Raw genomic sequence first — 24228 nt, forward strand, 5'->3', positions numbered from 1 at the left:
ACCTCCAAAATGACTCGGCCATTGTGAGTATTATATAGGATGCTATAGTTCCACTCTTAAATTGTCTTTTATCTAGAAATCTTTATTTCCAATATCAAGCAGAGGTGTCACAGGAAATATTCTCTCTTTTAGAGATAAACGTACAAGCTTACATTAGGAACATTAGAAACATTTCCATAAATGAATAGCTCTTTGAGGGGAAAAACAATTCTGAGTTTTTCCAAGCAATTAGAAATTAGTTAAATTTGGCTTGACATTGGCCCTGAGATCTCTTGTCAATGAGCTGAAATCAGAAGTAGTTACTGGCACCATTTACTAGGAGAACTCCAAAAGGAAAAATGTTCTGCACTTCTTACTGGAGCTAAGAAAAAGTCTTCAAAGAACACTTTTGGAGTGCAACTTTATAGCTTCAAGGCAGCCTCTGGTGATAGAGAGTAAGAATGATGGATACAAACACTGGGGACAAGAGCTGCCTGCCAAGGCTGCTCTTCTTCCTACTCCTGCCCACCATTAATGCACTCAGTGGTGACCACTTCCTTCCACCTAGACGTCCTAAGACAGCTGCACTTACGGTCTGGCTCTTACCACTAGAATGACGGCAAATACTCAAGAATAAATAAAATGAGTATCATTTTTAAGGGCATTTTGGTTAGTTCTATAACAAAATACTAAAACAGTGGTTGAGATACTAAGATGATAGAGTTACCAATAAAAAAGAACTTTCTAGAAAAAGAGTGTGTCTTTCCCTACCTTCACCAGAGAACACTGGAAGTTGAGTAGGCGGCAAAGAGGCCTCGGGAGTTCTCTTAATTGCACTATTATAAGTTTATAAGAACTGCATAGGACAAATTTGTTTCCATTAAGCCCTATTTAATATAAAGACAAACATATTCTCAAATGGAAATGCTAATAGCTATATTTTTTAATACAACCAACTACCCACACATAATCTCATGAGAGTCAACTGACTTAATTTTAGTCACAGTACCAACAGCTATTATTAAAGATAAATTAAATGGCCTGCAGAAAACTGTTAATGTGACTTCCATTATGGCAGGGAGAAATAATTTCTACTTTGGGAGAATTATCAGAAAGACAAATTAAGAATGGCTTCTAATCCTTACTTACTGTCAGATACATAGCTGCATAGACACTGAGAGCCGCTTCTTTGGATGGAAAAGTCTTCCTTGCTCTCATGATGAGATCTGGGTTGCCTGTGCAGGCTTCTTCCCCACTGATGAACTGCGTATATTGCTGACACCCAAGTGCCGTGTAGTTGGGTTTACACAGGGCAAGAAAATGGGGAGCCAGGTTTCCTGTGACAACTTGTCCAGCATTTACAAAGATATCTGTTGCAAACAGTCCAAATGTATAAATTCCTGAGGAAGAAAAACACACCATTTTAAACCCTTTGGTTTGTTGTGGTTCAGTTTACAATAAACCAACATGGAAATATTTTAGAAACTATAAAATAGTTCATACACGTCCATACATATGGTTCCTTCCATTTCACTCCCTCCAGCTTCCCCCTTTGCTTTCTGAAGTAGTGGGAGTGTTAAATTATTTAACATATTGAGTTGTCTGCCACTGGCTACATTTTTATGCATGGCAGGTTTATAAGACATAAGATAAAAGAAGAAAATATATTCTAAGACTGTGTTTGGGTAACGTGATTTTTTAAATGGAGATGTGTTTCCCTTGAGAGGGTTCAGTCTATCACCTTCTACTAATGTTAGCAATCTTTATTTTTTCCCTATTTCTGAATATCTTACTAACATAATACAGAGCAGTCATCTCCTTTTAATTATACCTCTTAAGCCCATTCTAACTAATATTAACTCAGCTGGAGGTGCCAATTAGCAAAATCCTAGGCTATCAGTTTTAAAAAATCATGTAACTGCGAAGTCCCAGCTTATCTTTTATGTACTGAGTTTCAATTTCTCAAGTTTGGGACAATTTAGTAAATAATAAAGCAATTAGATTATAATTTTTAAATTATCTTCACAATATTAAAATTTACTTGCTTTGTTTACCTGAACATAAAAAATTAAGTACATAAATTTCCCCCCTTTCATAAGGAATATGTCAATTTACTCAAAAACAAAAACTGTTTTCTAAATTCAATATAATTGGCCACTAATGCCAAAACTTATCTCTCTATTTAGGTAAGAAAGGCAAAACAGATTCTTTGGCATCATTGTCAAACTTCCAGCTATAATCTACAAGGATGTGGTATTAATGTAAAGAAATCCATTCTTTTATAATTTTTGATAATAAAATCCATCAAGGACATTTTAAAACTATACCAAAATACTACTTCCCAAACAGCTGGTTCATTAAAAAGGCATATAATTCTATTATGATAATTAGATGCTTTTTTTCTTTGTCATGTATTTCTGGATTGTTTGTTTCCTAAGGCTTTACATAATTATTGACTGTTGTGTTGCAAATCAGCAGGAAAAAATATTTTTCCAGGATTAGATACATGACTATCTTTTCATTTTCAAAGTATTATATAAGATTATAAAAGGTTCTAACACCCAAATCCACACACAGCAAAGCTCCATGTGTATATAAACCACAATGAAACAAAGACCTTAGTTCCTTATTGAAAACATTTACAAGGAAGAGCTTTCTTTCCATCTTACCAGCATTCCATGAGTCATACAAGTAAATGTTATTAAAATCAGAAATTTGGCAGAGGCAGAGAAAAAGAAGAGAATGAAGCTCAATAAAATGTCATTGTATATACCCTCACCTTGCAAATCTCATGGCCTAGCATGGGAACCTAAATGGCAAGCGTTCATCTCTCTTCTCTTGAAATCTAGGCTAAGATGTACTCATTTTATTTAACTAAACCATTCTTTTATCAGGTATAATAAGTTTTCCTGTCTAGAGAGGAATATTTGATAAGGATATGGAAATGTCTCTTGATATTTATAAAGCTCCCAGATGTGCTTCAGAATTAAAATAGTGCATCAGGCCCAAGTCCAATATTGAAGTTGTCTACAAAGATACTTATGTAAGTGAGATCCCATGAGTGTATCCTCCAGATACACTGGAGTGTGACCTCCAGAATAAAGTCACTAAAAAAGAGTGATGTCCTAGTCTATAGTAATGCTTTTCTTACAAGCTTCCCTTTTATTATAGTAAACTAGAAACATCCAAATCATGATAAACAAGGAAACAAGAAACAAATCAAGTACTTCTAAATATCTTTTAAATCACATAAGTAAGAAACATGCACAGGCTTAAACGCATACTTTATGCCATTCAGGCAGAGCTTGTTTTATTGAACTTCACTTTATTGGACTTCATGAATAATACTTTTTTTTTTTTTTTTTACAAATGGGAGGTTTGTGGCAACCCTGTGTTGAGCAAATCTACTGGCGCTATTTTTCCAATAACATTGGCTCACTCTGCGTGTCTCTGTCACATTTTAGCAATTCTCCCAATATTTCAAGTTTTTCATTATGATTTATTTGTTATTGGTAATCTATGGTCGTTCTTTGGGTGCAAGACATACTGTACCCATATAAGGCAGCGAACTTGATAAATGTGTGTGTGTTCTGACTGCTTTACCAACTACTCATTCCCCTATATTTCTCTCCCTCTCCTCCAGCCTCCCTACTCTGTAAGACACAATATTATTGAAACTATGCCAATTAAAAATCCTACAATAGCCTCCAAATATACAAGTGAAAGGAACAGTCACACATCTCACCCTTAATCAAAAGCTAGAAAGGATGAAGCTCCATGAGAAAGGCATGTTGAAAGCTGAGACAGGCTGAAGGCTAGGTCTCTTGTGACATTTAGCCAAGTCATGAATGCAAAGAAAAAGCTCTTTAAGGAAATTAAAAGTGCTATGCCAGTGAACACACAAATGATAAGAAAATGGAACAGCCTTACTGCTGATTTGAAGCAAGTTGTAGTGGTCTGGACAGATCCAATCAACCACAGTACTCCATTAAGACAAAGCCTAATCCACAGCAAGGTCCTAACTCTCTGCAATTCTACAGAAGCTGAAAGAGGTGAGCAAGTTGCAGAAAAAAAGTGTGAATCGAAGCTAGCAGAGGATGATTCATGAGGTTTAAGGAAAGAAGTCATCTCCATGGCAGGAAAGTACAAGGTGAAGCATCAAGTGCTGATACAGAAGCTGCAGTGTTATTCAGATGACCTAGCCAAGATCATTAATGAAGGTATCTACATTAAAGTACAGATTTTCAATGTAGATAAAACAGCCTTCTATTGGAAGAAGATGCCACCAAGCACTTTCAGATCTAGAAAGAAGAAAATGCCCGGCTTTACAGCTTCAAAAGACAGGTTGACTCTCTTCTTTGGAGCTAATGCAGCTGGTGAATTTAAGGTGAAACCAATGCTCACCTACTACTCTGAAAAGTCTAGGGCCCTAAAGAGTTATGCTAAATATACTCTGCCTGTGCTCTATAAATGGAACCATGAAGTTTGGATAACAGATTATCTATTTAGTAACATGGTTTACTAAATATTTTAGGCCCATTGCTAAAACCCGCTGCTTAGAAAAAATATTCAAGTTATTACTGCTCACTAACAATGCACCTGGTCACCCAAGAGCTCTGATGATGGCGATGTACAATGAGATTAATGTTGTTTTCATGCCTGCCAACACAACATTCATTCTGCAGGTCATGGATCAAGGAGGACTTTGATTTTCAAGTCTTACTGTTGCAGGGAAGAGCCAATTCTGATTCCATGTTGGATCTGTTTCTTTGATTTTAATCTTCACTTTTGTTTTTTTTTTTTTTTTAAATATATCACACATAATGATCTGTCTCCAGGAACCCTACCCCTCTGCCTTTATTAGAGACAGTCTGACCCAGTCCACCTGTAAATGGCTGCACAGAAGAAGAAATTAACATATCCCCTATTTTGCAAGATAAATACCTTTTTACTTTACTTCCTCACCTCCTTTCCCTCTCTGTTCTATAAAAGACGTTGGCACCCAGACTCCAATAAGATGGTCATTTTGAGATATTAGTCTGCCATCTTTTTGGTCAGCCAGCTTTCCAAATAAAGTCCTATTCCTTGCCTCAACACTGGTTTCTTGGTTAATTGGCGTGTTGTACAGTAAGCAGAGTGAGCTTGGTCTCAGTAACATTATTATTTAAGAAGTACATTTCATAAATTTGTAGCTGCCATGGATAGGGATTCCACTGATGGTTCTGGTCAAAGGGAATTTAAAATCTTCTGGAAAGGACTCACTATTCTAGATACCATTAAGAACATTCATGATTCATAGGCAGAGGTTAAAATATTAACATTAACCCTGTGAACGAGACAGCAAAAGAGACAGTGATGTATAGAACAGTCTTATGGACTCTGTAGGAGAGGGAGAGGGTGGGAAGATTTGGGAGAATGGCATTGAAACATGTAAAATATCATGTAAGAAACGAGATGCCAGTCCAGGTTCGATGCACGATACTGGACACTTGGGGCTAGTGCACTGGGACGACCCAGAGGGATGGTATGGGGAGGGAGGAGGGTTCAGGATGGGGAACACATGTATACATGTGGTGGATTCATTTTGATATTTGGCAAAACTAATACAATTATGTAAAGTTTAAAAATTAAATAAAATTTAAAAAAAATATTAACATTAATAGGAGTTTGAAAGAAATTGACTTCAACCCTCATGGATGATTTTGAGGGGTTCAAGAACTAAGTGGAGGAAGTAACTGCAGATGTGGTGGAAATAACAAAAGAATTAGAAGTGGAGCCTGAAGATTTGACAGAATCACTGCAATCTCATGATAAAACATGAATGGGTGAGGATTTGCTTCTCACAGATGAGCAAAGAAAGTGGTTTCTTGAGATTGGAATCTACTCCTAGGGAAGATGCTGTGGAGATTGTTGAAATGACAACAAAGGATTTGAAATACTACATAAAGCAGCAGCAGGGCTTGAGAGAACTGACTATAACTTCAAAATAAGTTCTATCATGGGTAAAATGCTATCAAGGAGCATTGCATGATACAAAGAAATCACTAGAGAAAGGAAGAGTCAATCACTATGGCTAACTTTGTTATTATCCTATTTTAAGAAATTACCACAGCCACCCCAATCTTCAGATTCTACCAATATGATCAGCTGAGGCAAGACTCTCCACCAGCAAAAAGATTACAACTCATTAAAGGTTCCAATGATGATTAGCATTTTTTAGCCATTTTTATTTTTAAAAGTATTTTTACTTAAAGTATGTATTTTTTCAATAGACTAAAATATAGTATAAATATAACTTCTATATGCACTGGGAAACCAAAAAAGTCATGTGACTCACTTGATTGTGATATTCACTTTACTGTAGTGGTCTAGAACTGAGCTCAAATATCTTAGGAGGTATGCCTGCATATTCTTTAGAAATATGGGTGCAAATGAATAAAAAAAATTTTACTTAAGTAGGCATAATATAATTTAACAGAATTTAGGAAGGTTCAGTTTCATCAAAAACATTTCAGTTCTGACTATATTATTGCTTTTTTTGTTATTAAATGATTCTCATGCAAAGATTAAATGAGTCAAGAATACAGTATTGATGCATGTGACAAATGTAATTTCTAAGTTTTATGTAAAAGTTATCCTTTCAACAGTATAAATGAGAGCTATGGGGATATATAAGTGGATGGCAATAAAAAGAACACTCTTAGATATGAAGACCTTTCATCTCCAGAGAGCTTTAAAGTCATGATGACATCTGATTAGTCTTTAATGGGCTTTTATATAGATTAGGTGATCTAAGCACAGTGTTCACAAAACTAAGATCATGGCATCTGGTCCCATCACTTCATGGGAACTAGATGGGGAAACAGTGGAAACAGTGTCAGACTTTATTTTTTGGGGGCTCCAAAATCACTGCAGATGGTGATTGCAGCCATGAAATTAAAAGACGCTTACTCCTTGGAAGGAAAGTTATGACCAACTTAGATAGCATATTAAAAAGCAGAGACATTTGCCAACAAAGGTCCGTCTAGTCAAGGCTATGGTTTTTCCAGTGGTCATGTATGGATGTGAGAGTTGGACTGTGCAGAAAGCTGAGCGCCGAAGAACTGATGCTTTTGAACTGTGGTGTTGGAGAAGACTCTTGAGAGTCCCTCGGACTGCAAAGAGATCCAACCAGTCCATTCTGAAGGAGATCAGCCCTGGGATTTCTTTGGAAGGAATGATGCTAAAGCTGAAACTCCAGTACTTTGGCCACCTCATGGGAAGAGTTGACTCATCGGAAAAGACCTTGATGCTGGGAGGGATTGGGGGCAGGAGAAGGGGATGACAGAGAATGAGATGGCTGGATGGCAACACTGACTCAATGGACATGAGTGTGGGTAAACTCCGGGAGTTGGTGATGGACAGGGAGGCCTGGCGTGCTGTGATTCATGGGGTCGCGTAGGGTCGGACACGACTGAGCGACTGAACTGAACTGAACTGAACTGAAACACAGTATCTCCACAGTTGTCATTTTGATCCCATCAATATGAGAAAAACATCGAAGGGTTATAGTATCCTTAATCTTAATACTAATAAGAATTTATCCTAAATGTTGTTTAATATATACAGTTGTATTTTTTATTATTTGATAAAGCCAGGAAAGAATAATCTATATTAAGTTTAATTGTTCAGTTAAAAACTTGCCTTGGCCAAATGTCTATTGGATTGAGATGATTTTCAGTAATTCATATTCATATGTGTTAGTGCTAGAATCTGAGATTTAAAGTATCATTAAATCTTGTCCCTTAATAAAATCACCAATACAATTTTGTTGGTATTACAAAAAAAAAGCAACAATTGAAAAGTAGTTCATGGAGTGATACTTATTATAATTAACAAATATGGCATTTATTTGTCCAGCTATTCTTTTTGTCTTTTGTGACATTCAGTAATCAACCTAGATCATCATTTCTACCTAAGCATTGTTTCTGAAATTTAACAAACACTAAACCATTTCTTTTATTTACATAATTTTTAATTTCTTTCAGAATATTAAATATCCAAGTGTGGTGGGATTTTTTTTCCCTTAAAATAATGTGGAAATGACACCATGAAGTGGAGTTTTGCAGAACAGGAGAGAAAATAATATGAAGTGTTTATTTTAAAACCAAATAGACACATTTCAAAGAAAATATAACCTAATATTTTCAAACAGTTAAAATGCTGGTCATTTTAAAGGTTAGCTTATACATAAACATTATTTCAGAAACAATAAAAACAATTCAGTGAACACATACCAAGAAATCGTACAGTTCTCCTCACCAGTGGATTTATATAGCAACAGTCTCCAGTTAAAATAGTTTTCTCCTGGTTTTCAAAATCCCTTGTGGCCAGTTGTAGGCAAAACACAGCAGTTTCTCCAACTATTATCTTGCAAGGAAATAAAAGATTAAAGAATATTAGAATTTAACCAGCATAAATGCAGAATATTTCTACTTTTAAAAAATGGATAAAAATGAGTTCTTTTGAGTGGTAACAATCTCAATATAAAGCTGAACCATATTTGGTTGACCAAACCTTTTTATTATAATCTCCCCCCCATATATATAAAACCCACATTTCTCTTAATTCAAAAATGTATGAAATTAATAATGGTATGGGACAGGGGGTGGGGTGGGATGGAGGTCCAAAAAGGAGAGGATATATGTATACATATAACTGATTCACTTCATTGTATGACAGAAACTAACACAATATTATAAAGCAACTATACCCCAATTAAAAAACATCACCCAGCAAGGTACTAGAGCAAGCGTCATGTGTCATAATAATATTGATAAGGAAATTAGAGCTTGAGGAGGTTAAACAATTTGCTCCCCATAAGGCCAATCACAAGCCAGACAGAAGTTTCTGACTCAGTCCTCGATCTTTTGACTCGATTTAATACCATGAACAACCATACTAGAAATAAGATTATGAGAAAAGAAACCAGAGCCAATAGCACATCTCCTAATTTCATTGTTTAGGTTACTTTTTAGGTCATCTTATCAAGGTTAAATATAAGACTATATAGGGACTCCCTGACACCCACTAGAGAAGTGATTTTGGGGTCTTTGTGAAAAGCAATATCTATGATTACAAGATATTCAAAATTCAAAGTGGGAGGTAGACAAAGAGATCACAGGAGATCAAGTGTTTGACTTAATTTTATCCCAATATGTATCCCAATAGCTGTATGCAACAGATCATGAGGTATCTCTGAATTTTTATCCTTCCTTCTGTCTCCTTTTCTTCTACTATATTTCTTCTTACAAGTATGTGAGAGTTCAAGGTTTAACCAGAAGATGTTGAGCTGAATTAATTTAAAGGAATCTAGTCTTGTCTGTCTGGTGAGGCACAACTGAATTAGGAAAGGCTAGAGTCTAAAGCTTTCCAAATCCTCCTGAAGTTTTTAACTTTGGCAAAGTAGAGAAGGTTTGTGACAAAACAGTTCATTTAGCCTAAAAAGGAACAAGAGGTATTTTTTACAGGTTCGTCAGCTGCCACCAGGGCCCTAGGAAACACTGACAAATAGACAAGCTGAGTGTCTGACATCTTATCTCCTGTTCTGAATCACTTTTTTATGGCCTATCTTCCTCTCAGCTTCTCCTTGAAAGTTACTGAGTTTTCAATTTCAACTTTTTCCAAGTCTGTTCTGCCTAATTCAGTTCAGTTCAGTCTCTCAGTCGTGTCTGACTCTTTGCGACCCCATGAATCACAGCACACCAGGCCTCCCTGTCCATCACCAACTCCCGGAGTTCACTCAAACTCATGTCCATTGAGTCGGTGATGCCATCCAGCCATCTCATCCTCTGTCGTCCCTTCTCCTCCTGCCCCCAATCCCTCACAGCATCAGGGTCTTTTCCAATGAGTCAACTCTTCACATGAGGTGCCCAAAGTATTGGAGTTTCAGCTTCAGCATCATTCCTTCCAAAGAACACCCAGGACTGATCTCCTTCAGAATGGACTGGTTGGATCTCCTTGCAGTCCAAGGGACTCTCAAGAGTCTTCTCCAACACCACAGTTCAAAACCATCAATTCTTCAGCGCTCAGCTTTCTTCACAGTCCAACTCTCACATCCATACATGACCAAGGGAAAAACCATACCCTTGACTAGATGGACCTTTGTTGGCAAAGTAATATCTCTGCTTTTGTCCAGAATGTTTCAAATTCTAACATTCTATCATCCACTCCACATAATCAGCTGACTGGTGCCCTGATTCAGCCCTCTGAGCCTCCTCTTCTCCAGGGCAGGTATCATGGTGTCTCCACCGACAGGTTGGCTCCATCCCACAGTACACTGAACCCTGAGCTCAGTCTGTTAACACACTACAGTCCCTAGACTGTAGCAGACACCCAAGAATTCTGAGTGTATGAATTAATTCATCCTCGCTAGATCAGAGGTCTTTATCTGCCTCTTTTACTTTATTCCTAATAACCAACATTTTCTGCCTTGTTTCTGCAGTGAAGGCTCTACCCTATATCCTAGTTCCTGTAACCAGGTTCTGTGTGCTTAGTTTCTGACTTGCTTACCCATTTCCAGTTACCAGACTAAAAGCTGCCTTGTTCAGGCTACTCTTCCGAGTTTTCCTAATGATAACCTCTTGCTTGTCTGTATCTCTGCACATTGCACTTTTCTGAGTTTTCTGTTTATGTCTTGAGCATACCTGACAAACTGTCAAGGTCAATATTATTTGGCTACCACTAAAAGTGTGTGTGGGTTAGTTTTTCAGTAGTGTCAGACTCTTTGCGACTCTGTCGACTGTATATCCCACCAGGCTCCTTTGTCCATGAGATTTCCCAGGCAAGAATACCAGAGTGGTTGCCATGCCCTTCTCCAGGGGATCTTCCTAAACCAGGGATTGAACCCAGGTCTTCTGCATTGCAGGCAGATTTTTCACCACCTGAACCACTAAAAGAATCCCAATCAAACTGGATTAAGAAAAATAGGGAATTTAATCTAAGGTTGGCAGGTTATCTCAGAACCTAGTGTTGTAACGCACAGGATTGGGTCCAGGGTTGGAAATGTCTCAGGAGTCCAGGCAACCATTCTCTCAGTCTCATTCTTATTTTCTAGAGTTATGCTCTCACCTCAATTCTCTGAATGTCTGACTCATTCTTGTCTTTCTGCAATCTGCGTCTCCTGCTTCTTAGTGTATATGAGTGCCCCAGCAGGCTCCAAGAACTCTGTGTTGAACATGTCAGCTCAGTTCAAGGAAAATTCAACTAATTAGATTTACTGAACCCGGAGTAAAAATTTCTGAAAGGTTCAGCTTGAGACAGGTGTCTCTTCTGGTCCAATTAATCAAGGTAAAGAAGGTGTGATATGGTGTATGAAAACTGCCTTGTGGGTATAAAGGTTAGTTTTCAAAGAGTCGCAGTGATGTCTACTTCAAACTCCCATCCATTATACCTTGCTGGACCTCCTCCCTGCTAGCTCTTGCCTAGACTAGCATTTCCATCATGTTCTCTGGATACTGTGTTTTGTTTGCATACCTGGACTTTACCTAACCAAATGCATGTGCCTAGGCCCTAGTGTCTGCTTTTCTTTAGCGGGTATGTCTACTTTCCATGCTCTAATCCTCCCTCCCTCACTGTGATATATATGGGACTCCTCAACCAAATCATATTCTTAACTTCCCCCATCTCAACTTCCTAAGTCAAAACTCCCACTGCTACAACTCTCAGATAAATTCAAGTAAAGAAAATAACACAATTCTTATTATGATGAATACCTAGATGCCTCTGAGTTAAGGACACGGCACTGATCTTTAAAGAAGGGTTTATAATCCAGTTGGGTGGACACAAAATGAAACTATGGTGGAATGCTGGACATGCTGAGTTTTGACTGGTGTGGATAATAAGTGCCAGTAGAACATTTAGGAAGCGTCACTGACTCACTGAAGGCATCTATAGTGGCCATGAAATGTGCACCACTAGCATCTCTGCTCTGGGAGGGTTTTGGTCTGATGGTTCCAGTTGTCACTCCTTTGGATTAATTACTGAGTCACAGGTTTCCCAGATGGTTTAGTGGGTAAAAAAATCAGCCTGCAACGCAGGAGGCTTGCAAGAGATGCATGTTTGTTCCCTGGGTCGGGAAGATCCCTGGAGGATGGCCACTGCAGTATTCTTGTCTGGAGAATCTAATGGACAGAGGAGCCTGGCAGAGTATAGTCCATAGAGTTGCAAAGAGTTGGACACAACTGAAGTGACTAAGCATGCATGTGACTGAGCACTGCTTGTGGGCTCTCCTAGAAATGGCTAAGCATGGTGGGGGAATTCAGGTGAGTCTATTCCTCCAAGATGTGACATAAAGACTCCCCACAATTCTGGTCAAAGTTTTCTTGGAACTATGCGGTACTCTGAGATACCTCCTACCCTATCCTTCTTCCTTCCCTCTCTCCTTCACATGAGTCAGACCTTCATCATAATCTGAATGTTCTCCTGCCTTCTCTGGCTTACCACCCTCCAAGTTTTGTCTTTTACAAATGTTTCCCTTGATAAATCTCTTATATATTTAGTCACATTTGGTACCTGTTTCTAGGAGAACCGGTGGCTCAGATGGTAAAGAATATGCCTGCAATGCAGGAGACTCAGGTTCAGTCCCTGGGTCAAGAAAATCCCCTGGAAAAGGAAACAGAAACCCACTCCAGTAGTTTTGCCTGGAGAATTCCATGGACAGAAAAGCCTGGTGGGCTATAGTCGATGGGGTCACAAAGAGTCAGACACAACTGAGAAACTAACACTTTCACTTTTTTCCCCTAGGAGAACCTAAATTAACATGACATGAAAGAAAGATAGGGGGTGATCCTTACTACACTACAAGGAAGAATAATTATTAGACAGATGGAGAGAATTCTGATGCAAGCCCTACAGAGAAGGCAGTATTAGAACAGGAAAGGAGATAGCATTTCTCCCAGTAGCTCTCAACTTGACCTGAACATAGGTTAAGGCGGATTAAGTCTGCCTTGGAGGTAGAGGCTCTGGGCAGTGAATTGCAGACCTAAATTCTAAATTCTATGTTCCTTGATTTTTATTTTGATTCTTTTTCTCTTAGCCTGTCAGAAGCCCACTCTAGAGGACTTCATTTCTCCTAAGGCTTTACCAACCCCTGCTACTAAATATTTCTTTCTCCCTTGGGCTCCAGATGCAAATCTCCACTTATTACAAAGCAAAACCACTTATTACATAGCAAAATCTCTGCATGCTCAGATTGGCATGTTGAAGTGCTCCAAGCCTTCCCATCCGAAACGAAATTCCTGCCTCCCACCCTAAACCTCCTGCCACCTTGGACACACAGGCTGAAATTCTCACCTTTACCTCAACACTAAAACCTTCATTTCCTTCCTTTGCTTCTATCAACTGTTAAATTCTATCAGCTTCCCTGGTGGCTCAGTCCAGTAAAGAATCCCCCTGCAATGGAGGAGACTGCCTGCAATACAGAAGACCCTGGTTTGACCCCTGGGTCGGGAGATCTCCTGGAGGAGGAACGGTAACCCTCTCCATTATTCTTGCCTGGGAAATCTCACGGACAGAGGAGTCCAGTGGGCCACCATCCATGGGGTCACAAGAGTCGAACGTGCTAATGACTAAACCATTCCACCCCCACCACCAGTGCTCTTATATTTTGATTGTATTTCAAATATATACACTTCTATCATTATCCCTATTTAAAAATTCAGTCCCTCATCATTTCTTTCCTGCATTAAAGCATCATCAGAATTCAGCTTCTGTGCTTTCATATTCCCTGCTCAAATTGTGTGCAATCCAGGTCCTCTATTTACAATTTCCAGTGTGTCTTTATAGGCAATGGAATGACAGGAGCTGTTGTAATAGACTATTTACGGATGAACCTAAACCCATCTTTTTCAGCTTCTCTTACAAACCTCCAGACATGCAATGTTATAGTCACAGCTAAACTTTTTCATTCTCAAACATACCAGGCATTCCCATATATTCTGGCTTTTATACTTGGGCAATGGTAGGCAGTTCTGTTCTTAAGACATGATTTACATATTGCCTTCTCTACTGCAGCTCTATTCCTGGGACAAGCCATCCCTCCCTCTCTGCATTCCAATAGCACTTTGTACATTTATTATGGTACTTTACACATGCTTTTATAAGTATCAGCAACATCTGTCTCCTCCACTTAATTGAGAGGTTCTCTGAGACAAGGATTGTATAATGTTTTCTTTATACTTTCATATTAAAGCACAGTGACTGGCAATGAATATGAATGGCTGCTAGAATGAATGAAATTTAGCTCAGTCTTCCCTTAGAGATAAGGACACCGATCCAAAGAGAAATAAAGACGTTAATCATGTCTATTCCTGGCACAGCCAAAATTTGAATCCAAGATCAGAGCTATTTTGACCACAGTCTCTATCTAGGACTGTGTAAGCCTTTCCTCTAATTTTTCCAGGTTAAGCCAGATCACCTCCCTGCTCCACTCTGACACTCCTCAAGACTCAAGTCACACCCAGGAGTTTCAGTGTATCTCTATAGTTTTAAGGGAAACTTGTTGGGGCACAAAGCACCTTCACAGCTCCTGGGGTCTCCAGGTATAAGAGAACTGAGTATAGAAAGACTTTCCTGATCCTTTTGACGCACATTCCAGTCTTCCAACAAAGACCAAAAGAGCTTCACACCATCCTTTCTAACTCTGCCATTATTATTATTTTTTTGAGGTTCTGTTTTCAGAGAAATTTCTTCGTATTTCTATTGCATGCTTTTGGTCTTCATATGTAACTGAGGACCTGGTGGTTTGGTCATTTCACCACCATTGGCAAGAGAAGTTCTTAATCAGGAGTCACCGCCTGCCATTTTCATTAGATTCCCGAAGAAGCTCTTGGTGAAAGATCCTGATTGGCTGTTTTCTCTCCTGGGAGTGGGAGACAGGAAACATGACAGGACAAAGACATAGAAGCAAGAGATGGAGATGTGAAAGCTGTGTCACTCCATCCTTTGCCGTTTTCCTTGATAAAATTCCCTTTCTCTGTGAACTTGTAACTGAAAGCTGTTTCCAGAGAGAGCTGAGGGGATGAACAGTGCTAACCCAGCACAGAACCTCCTCCTGTCTGCCACAGGCTGCAGCTGGCTCCAGAGAGTGAGAAAGGAGTGGGACACTGGGAAGGACATCGGAGGCCCTGGTGGGGAAAATCAACTGATTTCCTGAGGGCCAGCAGTTCACAGGGGACATTCCTCCCCCACCTCAGCAAAGATTCTGATTCACTGGGAAATAACAGAAAAAGGAAAAAAGACTCTAACGGTAGAGGGAGGTGTAGGCTGGCACAGGAAGAACACAGCAGGAAACCCTCAGTTCATTTCTTGCATCTGTTTTCCAGCTCCCCTCATATGGCCTCACTAACCTCATCCCACCACCAGCCCTCCTCTGCCAAGAGAGGCGAAGGCCCTGCTCCCCCAGTTCTACAGGAAACCCTGAAGCAATGTCCGTGGAAGTTCACTCAAGATCTAGGACAATATATCCAGAATGTGGTAAGATGCCCACCAAGGGCTGGGGAGCTGATACTGAAGGGCTGTCACTACCTCACAGGGCTGCGTGTGAGCAAGTGCTGTTCCGTGAGTCACAGTCCCCTCCCCACCACAACTGGACAGTCCACCTCCTTGGAGGAAACAGTTGTGCTCCTGAATCTCTCCCACCCTGAAAATGGAAGTCCTAAGTCCACTGAGCAACCAAAAGGGAGTACTATGTTCTAAGTACTATGTCCTAGTACTATGATCCATCATCCTCCAACTGAGCCATCTGTCACACTTTATTGAACTCAGTGTTGACACCGTGAAGCTCCGTGAACGCTATCTTGTTTATCAAGCTGTACCTATACACCCCTACTTCCTAAATGACCCATTCATGTCTCCGTCTCATCTTTGACGATAGATCTGGTATCCAGTTCTGTTTTTATCTTCTACCCTGTTCCCCAGCTGGCTGATGAATAGCAAGCTACAAAAATGCAGCTGTGAATCATAAATCACTAAGTATAAATATCTCTATTATGAGCACATGCTGCCCTCATACCTCAACTCCCAAAGGCTGACCCTCTGGGAGACGTATTTCTTAATGACAAACTGAACCAAGTTTTTTCTTATGACATCATAGTCAAACTCCAAACAGCTTCATATTTTCATTTTTTAAAAATCCAATGAGAAATTCCTCTCCCTTTCAACTGGCCACTCAAACATACCCATGCTTCATCAGCTTGAGATTAGTACAAGAAAAAATTTCAGATGTACTGCACCAGCAGAAATCATGCAATCAGTGTCACGGTACTTGGCATGAGTCTCACACACTTCAGATATATGTCAAATAATACCTGAAAAGCAACTTGAATTTATAAAAGTCTAGTAATGGCACACAGTTAAATTTTAAAATGTAGGAGGGTATATGTTCCTATCAAACACATCATGCATTCTTGACTATTATAAAGACACATATATAGAGAGTGAGCTCATTTCCCATCTAGCCAAGGAGAGTTCTAGGCTACACTAGGAGGTAAAAAGCTACTTTGGTACTATCTTATTAACTTTGTATCATGATATAGAGAAACAGGTTTCTCCCATGTATATATGGATTTCATACTTGCTAAGTAAGACAGTTGCTAACTTCTTGGAACAGTTTCCCAGTAAAACTGAGGTTCAGAGAGAGGAGAATAAATTGAACTAAAAAAATAATACTTGGCTTCCCTGGTGGCTCAGATGGTAAAGAATCTGCCTGCAGTGCGGGAGACCTGGGTTCGATCCCTGGGTCAGGAAGATCCCCTGGAGAAGGGAATGTCTACCCACCCCAGTATTCTCGCTGGGAGAATCCCATATCTCATAGACAGAGATGCCTGGTGGGCTATGGTCCATGGGGTCGTCAGACATGACTAAGTGACTAACACTTTCCCTTTCCCAAAGAAGTAATAGCTGTACGATCCCTCCTAGCATTTAAGACACTGTGGCTATGTCTTGCTATAACCTATATATATGTCAGAATTTGACCACCAAAAACTTGTGTTCTCGATTTCATAGCGTAAAGTTGCTACTTAGCCTGGACCAACATTCCCTGCACACCTGCCTCTAGGTGACTTATATCAAGGGATGAGTGACTTAGGACAGTTTCAGACCTAAAAGGCAACAAAACAGGTGTCTTTCTCCATGTTCTCTGCCTCTATCTGCTGACTAGAAGCAAAGAGATTCCTGGGTCCAGCAGGTGTTGGTGCCACAAAGTGGAAGGAGGCCGGGTCCCCGGAGGTAGCAGGCCTGCACTGGACTACTACGTGAGTGGATGATAAACTCTAGCATATGAAGACACTGAAATGTGGGGCTAGTCACTGAAATGTGATAGCGGCTAGAGCTTGCTAATTTACCTCTTTTTCATAAAAAAGGGTTAAGTCTCAGGCTCAGAGTGTTCTGCAGAAAATAACGGTCTAGAATTTAAAAAAAATAATTGATTTTTCACTGTATTTATTTTATAGTTACCTTCTATATCAAGTGATGCTGGTAATTCCATTTATAGTAATACATTTTCTTTTATAATAATGTTGGTAAAGTAGATTGGTTTGAAGAAGAAATAATTGATAGTTGAGGTGATATGCTGCCATGATAGAAATCATGAAGGTGAGACCCTGAGAGGCAAATCTGGGCAACTTTTAATAATAGCTAACATAAAGCTCTGACAAAGCAAAGGAAACAACAAGATGAAAATGCAGCCTATGGAATGGGAAAAAATACATACAAATCATGTATCCAATAAGGGGTTAGGAACAATATGGGAGACCTGGGTTCAATCCCTGGGTTGGGAAGATCTCCTGGAGAAGGGAAAGGCTACCCACTCCAGTATTCTGGCCTGGAGAATTCCATGGACTGTACAGTTCATGGGGTTGCAAAGAGTCAGACACGATTGAGTGACTTTCACTAATACTAATTCAAAACATATAAGAACTCACACATCTCAATAGCAACAACAACAAAAACCAACCCAATTAAAAGTGTATGAAGGAACTATTCAGTTCCTTCCTATTCAGGCAGTTTTCAAAAAAAGATATACAAAAGACCAACAGGTACATGAAAAGGTGCCCAACATCACTAAGCAACAGGGAATGCGAAGCAAAACCATAGTGAGATATCACCTCACACTTGTCAGAAAGGCTATCATCAAGAAACATAAGAGATGACAAGTGTTGGCAAGGTATGGAGAAAAGGCAACCCTTGTGCATTGCTGGTCTGTTGATCAGAATGCAAGCTGGTACAACTACTACAGAAAACCATACAGAGGCTTCTCAAAAAATTAAAAATAGAACTACCATGTCATCCAGCAATCCCACATCCGAGGGGTATTTATCTAAAGGAACTGAAATCAGAATACTGAAGAGACATCTGCACTCTTATATTCATTGTAACATTTTTCAAAGTATCTAAGATGTGGAAGCAACCTAAGTGTTCATTTACAGATGAATGGATAATAAAGATGTTTCATGTATATGCAGTGGGATACTATTCACCACAAGAAAGAAGGCAATCCCACAGTTTGTGACAATGTGAATGAACCTTAAGGGCATTATGCTAAGTGAAATAAATCAGATAGGGAAAGATAAATATTGCATGGGATCACTTACACATGGAATCTAAAAAAAAGAAGAAACAGTGAAATTCATGGATACAGAAAGTAGAACAGTGGTTTGAATCCCAGGGACTGGGAAGTTGGGAAAATGCAGATACACTTGTCAAAGGGCACAAACTTTTACTTATAAGATTAACATCTTCTGGGGGTTTAATGTACAGCATGGTGATTATAGCTAAAAATAGTGTATGATATACTTGAATGATGCTAAAAGAGTAGATCTTAAACATTCTCATCACACACACACACAAATGGTAATCATGTGATGGGACAGAGGTGTTGGTTACTGCTCTGGTGGTGATCATTTTGCAATATAAAATGTGTCAAATTAACACACTGTAACCTGAAACTTATACTGTTTTAGGTCAATTATATCTCAATGAAGTTGAGGAAAAAGCTTTTAAAAAATGTACATGACACGTACTACTTTTAAGGGACTATTCTCCGTACTTTGGAAATATTTTTTGTTGTTGTTCAGTCCGAACGTTCTGTCCAACTTTTTACCATCCCATGGACTGCAGCACGCCAAGCTTCCCTGTCCTTCACTATCTATAAGAGTTTGCTCAAGCTCATGTCCACTGAGTTGGTGAAATTTAATATTCAAAACAATCCTATGAGATAGGTATTGTTATTGAAATCCAGCTGCGGATGAGGAATATCAAGAAGAGATAAAGTGTCTACAGCTGGGTAGAGTGAGGACCCAGCATCTCAACCCAAGGCAGTCCACCTCCTGAGACCATGCTCTTAACCTTTACATGTTACTAGTAGCAGTTAAGATGTGGGTGTGTGGCAACCAGGAAGCCTAAATACCCTAGGGAAAGGACAGTTTTAGTGCAACAGTGGGTCAAAAGCAGCTTAGATTGAAGGATATGAAGCCAAGAACTAGATTTATTCCTGTGAATTAAGGTTTGTAGTCTTTAAAAAGGAGACTCCTGTTCAAATGCAGATGACAGGGGATAGGAAATCAACCAATGGATGGGGCAATCATAATGAATCATTTTTTAGTTGGGAAACTAGAGGAAAGGGACCTGCTTTTTTGAGAGCACTCTATGGGCAGAGATTCTCCAATGTGGTTCCCCACAGCAGCAGCATCCACAGCACCTGGGAACTGGATGAAAATGCTGCTTGGATTCCATCCCAATTCTAATGACTCAGCAACTCTGGGCAAGGGTTCAGACCACTAATGTTCCAATAAGCCCTCAAGCTCTCTCAGGTCTTCCCTGGTGGCTCAGCGGGAAAGAATCAGCCTGTCAATGCATGAGACACGGGTTTCATTCCTGGGTCGGGAAGACCCCCTGAAGGAGGGCATGGCAACCCACTCCAGTATTCTTGCCTGAGAATCCCATGGACAGAAGAACCTGGCAGGCTACAGTCTATAGGGTCGCAAAGAGTCAGACATGACTGAAGCGACTTAGCAAGCAAGCAAAGGAATGCGGGATGCCTGGAACAGCATAACAGAGCAGTTTGATAAGTTGGAATAGTGTGAAAGTCCAGACACTAAGCCTGGGGTGCATACGTGTGTGCAATGGGGGAGCAGCATGAGGACATAAAGGAAACATGGTCTACCTAACAACCAGACACGGACTTACATGCTATGCTCATTCTTTTTTTTTTCTAATGATTAGAAGCTTGTTAAAAAAAAAAAAATTAAAACTTCTTTCCTAATTGAAATAAAAGCTAATTAAACTTTACATGATATCCATACTTTGCTCAACCGTTCATATAAATGTAGGAGACATAGCTATGAGAAAAATGAATCATAAGAGCACTATAATAAAATTCGTTCTGTATACTTGTGTTGTTATTTTTTTTTAATTTTTAACATATAAGGTCAGATTCTGTATATTCACAAATCTGTAGGCCAGTACTGTTATAATGCACCTGTCATTCCTCAAAAGAGCTAGTTTATCATCAATAAAATAAAAGCTACGTCGTTCAGTTGTGTCCCACTCTTTGTGACCCCACGGACTATACAGTCCATGGAATTCTCTACACCACAGTACGGGAAGGGGTAGGCTTTCCCATCTCCAGGAGATATTCTCAACTCAGGGATCAAACCCAGGCCTCCCGCATTGCAGGCGGATTCTTTACCAGCTGAGCCACAAGGCAAGCCCTAATAAAAACTAGTAAACAGGTTATTAGCTTGCTTTCAAGCCCTTCTAAAGTACATGCTTGAATTAATTTCCCCTGTTCTTATCAATAATAAAAAGGCAACATGAGAAAATTTAAAGAGTCTTTGGGACTTGAAGATGATAAAGTTTCTAGAAATGAGCCTTTGAAGGACAAGCAAAAATCAAATGTCCCTATGTCACTGCTTCTTTCACTTTCACTTTTCACTTTCATGCACTGGAGAAGGAAATGGTAACCCACTCCAGTGTTCTTGCCTGGAAAATCCCAGGGATAGGGGAGCCTGTTGGGCTGCCGTCTACGGGGTCGCACAGAGTCGGACACGACTGAAGCGACTTAGCAGCAGCAGCAGCAGCAGCAGCATGTCAGTGCTTCTAAAACTAAGTTCAACAGGATGTTAAGTAGTTTTTTAAGAGGGGTTATGGGGAGACTCTTGGGTGAAAAAAAATCAGCTTTAAACTCTAACCCCTCCTAGAGAGTCACAGTGCATATTAGCACATCAAGATTCATAATTTCCAGCTGCCCCAGAATGGTATTATTCCACTGTCTTCATTTTACAGATGAGGACACCAAGGTGTAGAGAGATTACCTGCTTATCTAAGGGCATTCAGGTAAGAAGTCAGGAAGCCAGGGCTCACTCAACCCCATGCAGTCCAGTTCTGGCATTCAAGTTGACACTGCACTGTTTCATTATTTTGTTCTAATTTAGGAAGAAAAGTCTGGCAGTTAAAGCTTTCTTGTCTGAACTTTCTGCATTTAAAGGTGTAATTTCCTCCCAATTAGCTTTCCTGCATGACCCAAAGCATGACAATCTGTTAAGTAAAACTGTTAACTTTTCTGCCCAGTGTTTCCCAAATTTCTCTACTCTTAGCAATCTATCTTCTAGGTAGAGATTGTATCTCAGAAACATTAGGCAAAGTAAGTTAAAGCAAAATCTTCTTTATTTTTTTAAGAAGAGAAAAATTCACATTTAGGAAGGATTTGCTATATACCTATTTATGATAACTGGATAAAAGAATTAGGGCTCTTTAGAAAGAAAAAGTAAAGCTGAGAAATACTAACTTTATAAAGTAATGATGAACTCATTCACCACTCCCGTGACATTAGGTAGAGAATGTCTAAAACAAAGAGATCAAGTATTAATTCACACAACGAAAGAGAAAAGTATTACTTTGCAAGTGACACAGGTGGGAAATAAAGAGGCATTTAAGAAGTGCTTTGAGATGTTTTTGTGAGCACAAAGCAGTCAGGGAAGTAGAGTGGGATTTACCTGACCTTTCCAATCAATGGCTAAGAAAGAATGACATTTCTTCTCTACAGTACAGAAGAATTATACTTTTCCTCACAGGACTTCCTTGGAGTGTCTATTGGCTATTGAATCCAGGGGGGATTATCCTGGGTCCTGAAATATTGCATTACTGTCTTATGTGAAAAGTAGAAGTGTTAGTCACTAAGTTGTGTTGGACTCTGCAACCTCATGCACTGTAGCCTGCCAGGCTTCTCTGTCCATGGGGATTCCTCCGGCTAGAATACTGGAGTGGGTTGCCATTCCACTCTCCAGGGGATCTTCCTTGCCCAGGGATTGAACCCCTGTCTCCTGGATTACAGGCAGATTCTTTACCATCTGAGCCACTGTCTTATAGTAGACAGTAATTCTATCTTTTTTTTTTTTTTTCTGGAGACTCTATACTTCTGTTTGGTTAAGATTTCTCCTGGACAAAAATGCAAGTCTCCGTTGTATTAATATACCAGGATTGAATGATTCGTGGTCACCTTCAAGTGCCTTACCCATATGTATTCAACAGACTAAACTCTAATACTCTGTGTAACACTCTTCTTTTCATAAAAAATAGGTTTCTGAGGTGACAGCTCTGCCTTGGAAAGGAGAAACAGTATTCCCTGCAATTTCAAATTTATCATACAGATCTTTCTCTTGAGGCCATCTTCTTCCAGTTTTCCTGGCTTTCATCTCTCTCATCTTTAAATAGACTAGCAGGACAAATGTCTTTTAAGGCCATTCATTTTTACTAAAAACAAAAAAGACTAGACATTTAAAGAACTTTATTTTTAAAACACACTCGCAGGGGAAAAAAAAATAGTTGATTACACAGGAAATCCTTCTACTTTACCAAGTCATTAAAAATGTTGATGAGAATGTATGAAGACTAGCATGATTGAAACCCAAAAATAAATGAATGAGATGAATCTTGGAACAGAAGCTCATTTTGCAGTCTGGTCTCACTTGCATTTGGTGTATGTATAACTTTTCAGCTTATTGCTCCCAGTGTATTAGGAAATGTATAATTATAACTTAAATGTGAAACCCTAACAGTTCTGATTCAGTTGACTTCATTAATAAGAAAGCCAAAGTAAGGGTTTCCAAGATACAATGGGAAATATGTTTCAGAAAACTGATTATTTATCCCAAATGCTCTTAATTTAAGCCTATGATACATACATATTTGTTATGTAAATTCATAAATACATTCCCTTTGTTGTCATTCCAAAAAGTGATATATGTAACACTTATCATGGACCAGGCACTGTTCTAAACATTTTATGTATATCAATTTGTGATCCTCACAACTACCCTATGAGGTAGGCATTATTCCTTTTCACAGATAACTGGAAGTTGCTCAGTCGTGTCTAACTCTTTGAGACCCCATGGACTATACACAGTCCATGAATTCTCCAGGCCAGAATACTGGAGTGTGTAGCCTTTTCCTTTTTCAGGGGATCTTCCCAACCCAGGGATTGAACCCAGGTCTCCAAACATTACAGGTAGATTCTTTACCAGCTGAGCCACAAGGGAAGACCTTTCACAGATAAACTGGAACACCAAGAGATTAAATAATTTTCATAAAGTCTAATAGCTAATGGCAAACCTTAGATTCAAACATGGAAGCATAGCTCCAATTTTAATATTATATTCATCATTAAAGGTTTTTGCAGGAATGGAGTCAAAGCACTGTATAAAATCCATATTAACCTACTTTATGACTCATTGTCAAGGTTGACATCGTAATATTTTATTATTTTGCTTTAAGAAGAAAAGTCTAGCAGTTAAAGTTTTTCGCCTGAACTTCTGCACTTATGAACATAATTTCCCCCAATTAACTTTCCTGAATAAAGCACAAATTTGGAATTTGTCCTAAAAGTTAAAAAAAGCTAGATGAGGCTTACAGATAAGGTATTCTAATGAAGAATTGTTGTTTTAGTTGCTAAGTTGTATACAACTCTTTGCGCCCCCATGGACTGCAGCCCATGAGACTCCTCTGTCCATGGGATTTCCCAGGCAAGAATTCTGGAGCAGGTTGCCATTTCTTTCTCCAGGGGATCTTCGATACCCAGCGATCATTCCTGCATCTCCTGCACTGACAGGCATATTCCTTATCCCTGAGCCACCTGGGAAGCCTATAACAGTTACATGTATTCAAAAAAATGTACAGAATCTGTATGGATAGGCAGAGTACAGTGGGGCTGGGAAT

The 24228-nt window shown here is 39.3% G+C and overlaps 1 protein-coding gene across 4 annotated transcripts in view; it reads right to left on the reverse strand.

Annotated features, from left to right (window-relative positions):
- The window catches only part of PLPPR5 (phospholipid phosphatase related 5), a 139641-nt gene that overhangs the window by 87615 nt on the left and 27798 nt on the right, over positions 1-24228 (reverse strand). For all 4 annotated transcript variants that reach the window (XM_086391381.1, XM_086391380.1, XM_086391383.1 and 1 more), the window contains exons 2-3: positions 8256-8388; positions 1129-1379 (exon numbers count right to left, since the gene is read on the reverse strand). In XM_086391381.1, the coding sequence (XP_086247507.1) occupies positions 1129-1379; positions 8256-8388 (384 nt within the window). The remainder of the gene's footprint in view (positions 1-1128; positions 1380-8255; positions 8389-24228) is intronic.

This window comes from Bos grunniens, chromosome 3, assembly GCF_055505025.1.
Source record: "Bos grunniens cultivar Pamir isolate PY7600 chromosome 3, Bosgru_T2T1.0, whole genome shotgun sequence".
NCBI classification, from domain to species: domain Eukaryota; kingdom Metazoa; phylum Chordata; class Mammalia; order Artiodactyla; family Bovidae; genus Bos; species Bos grunniens.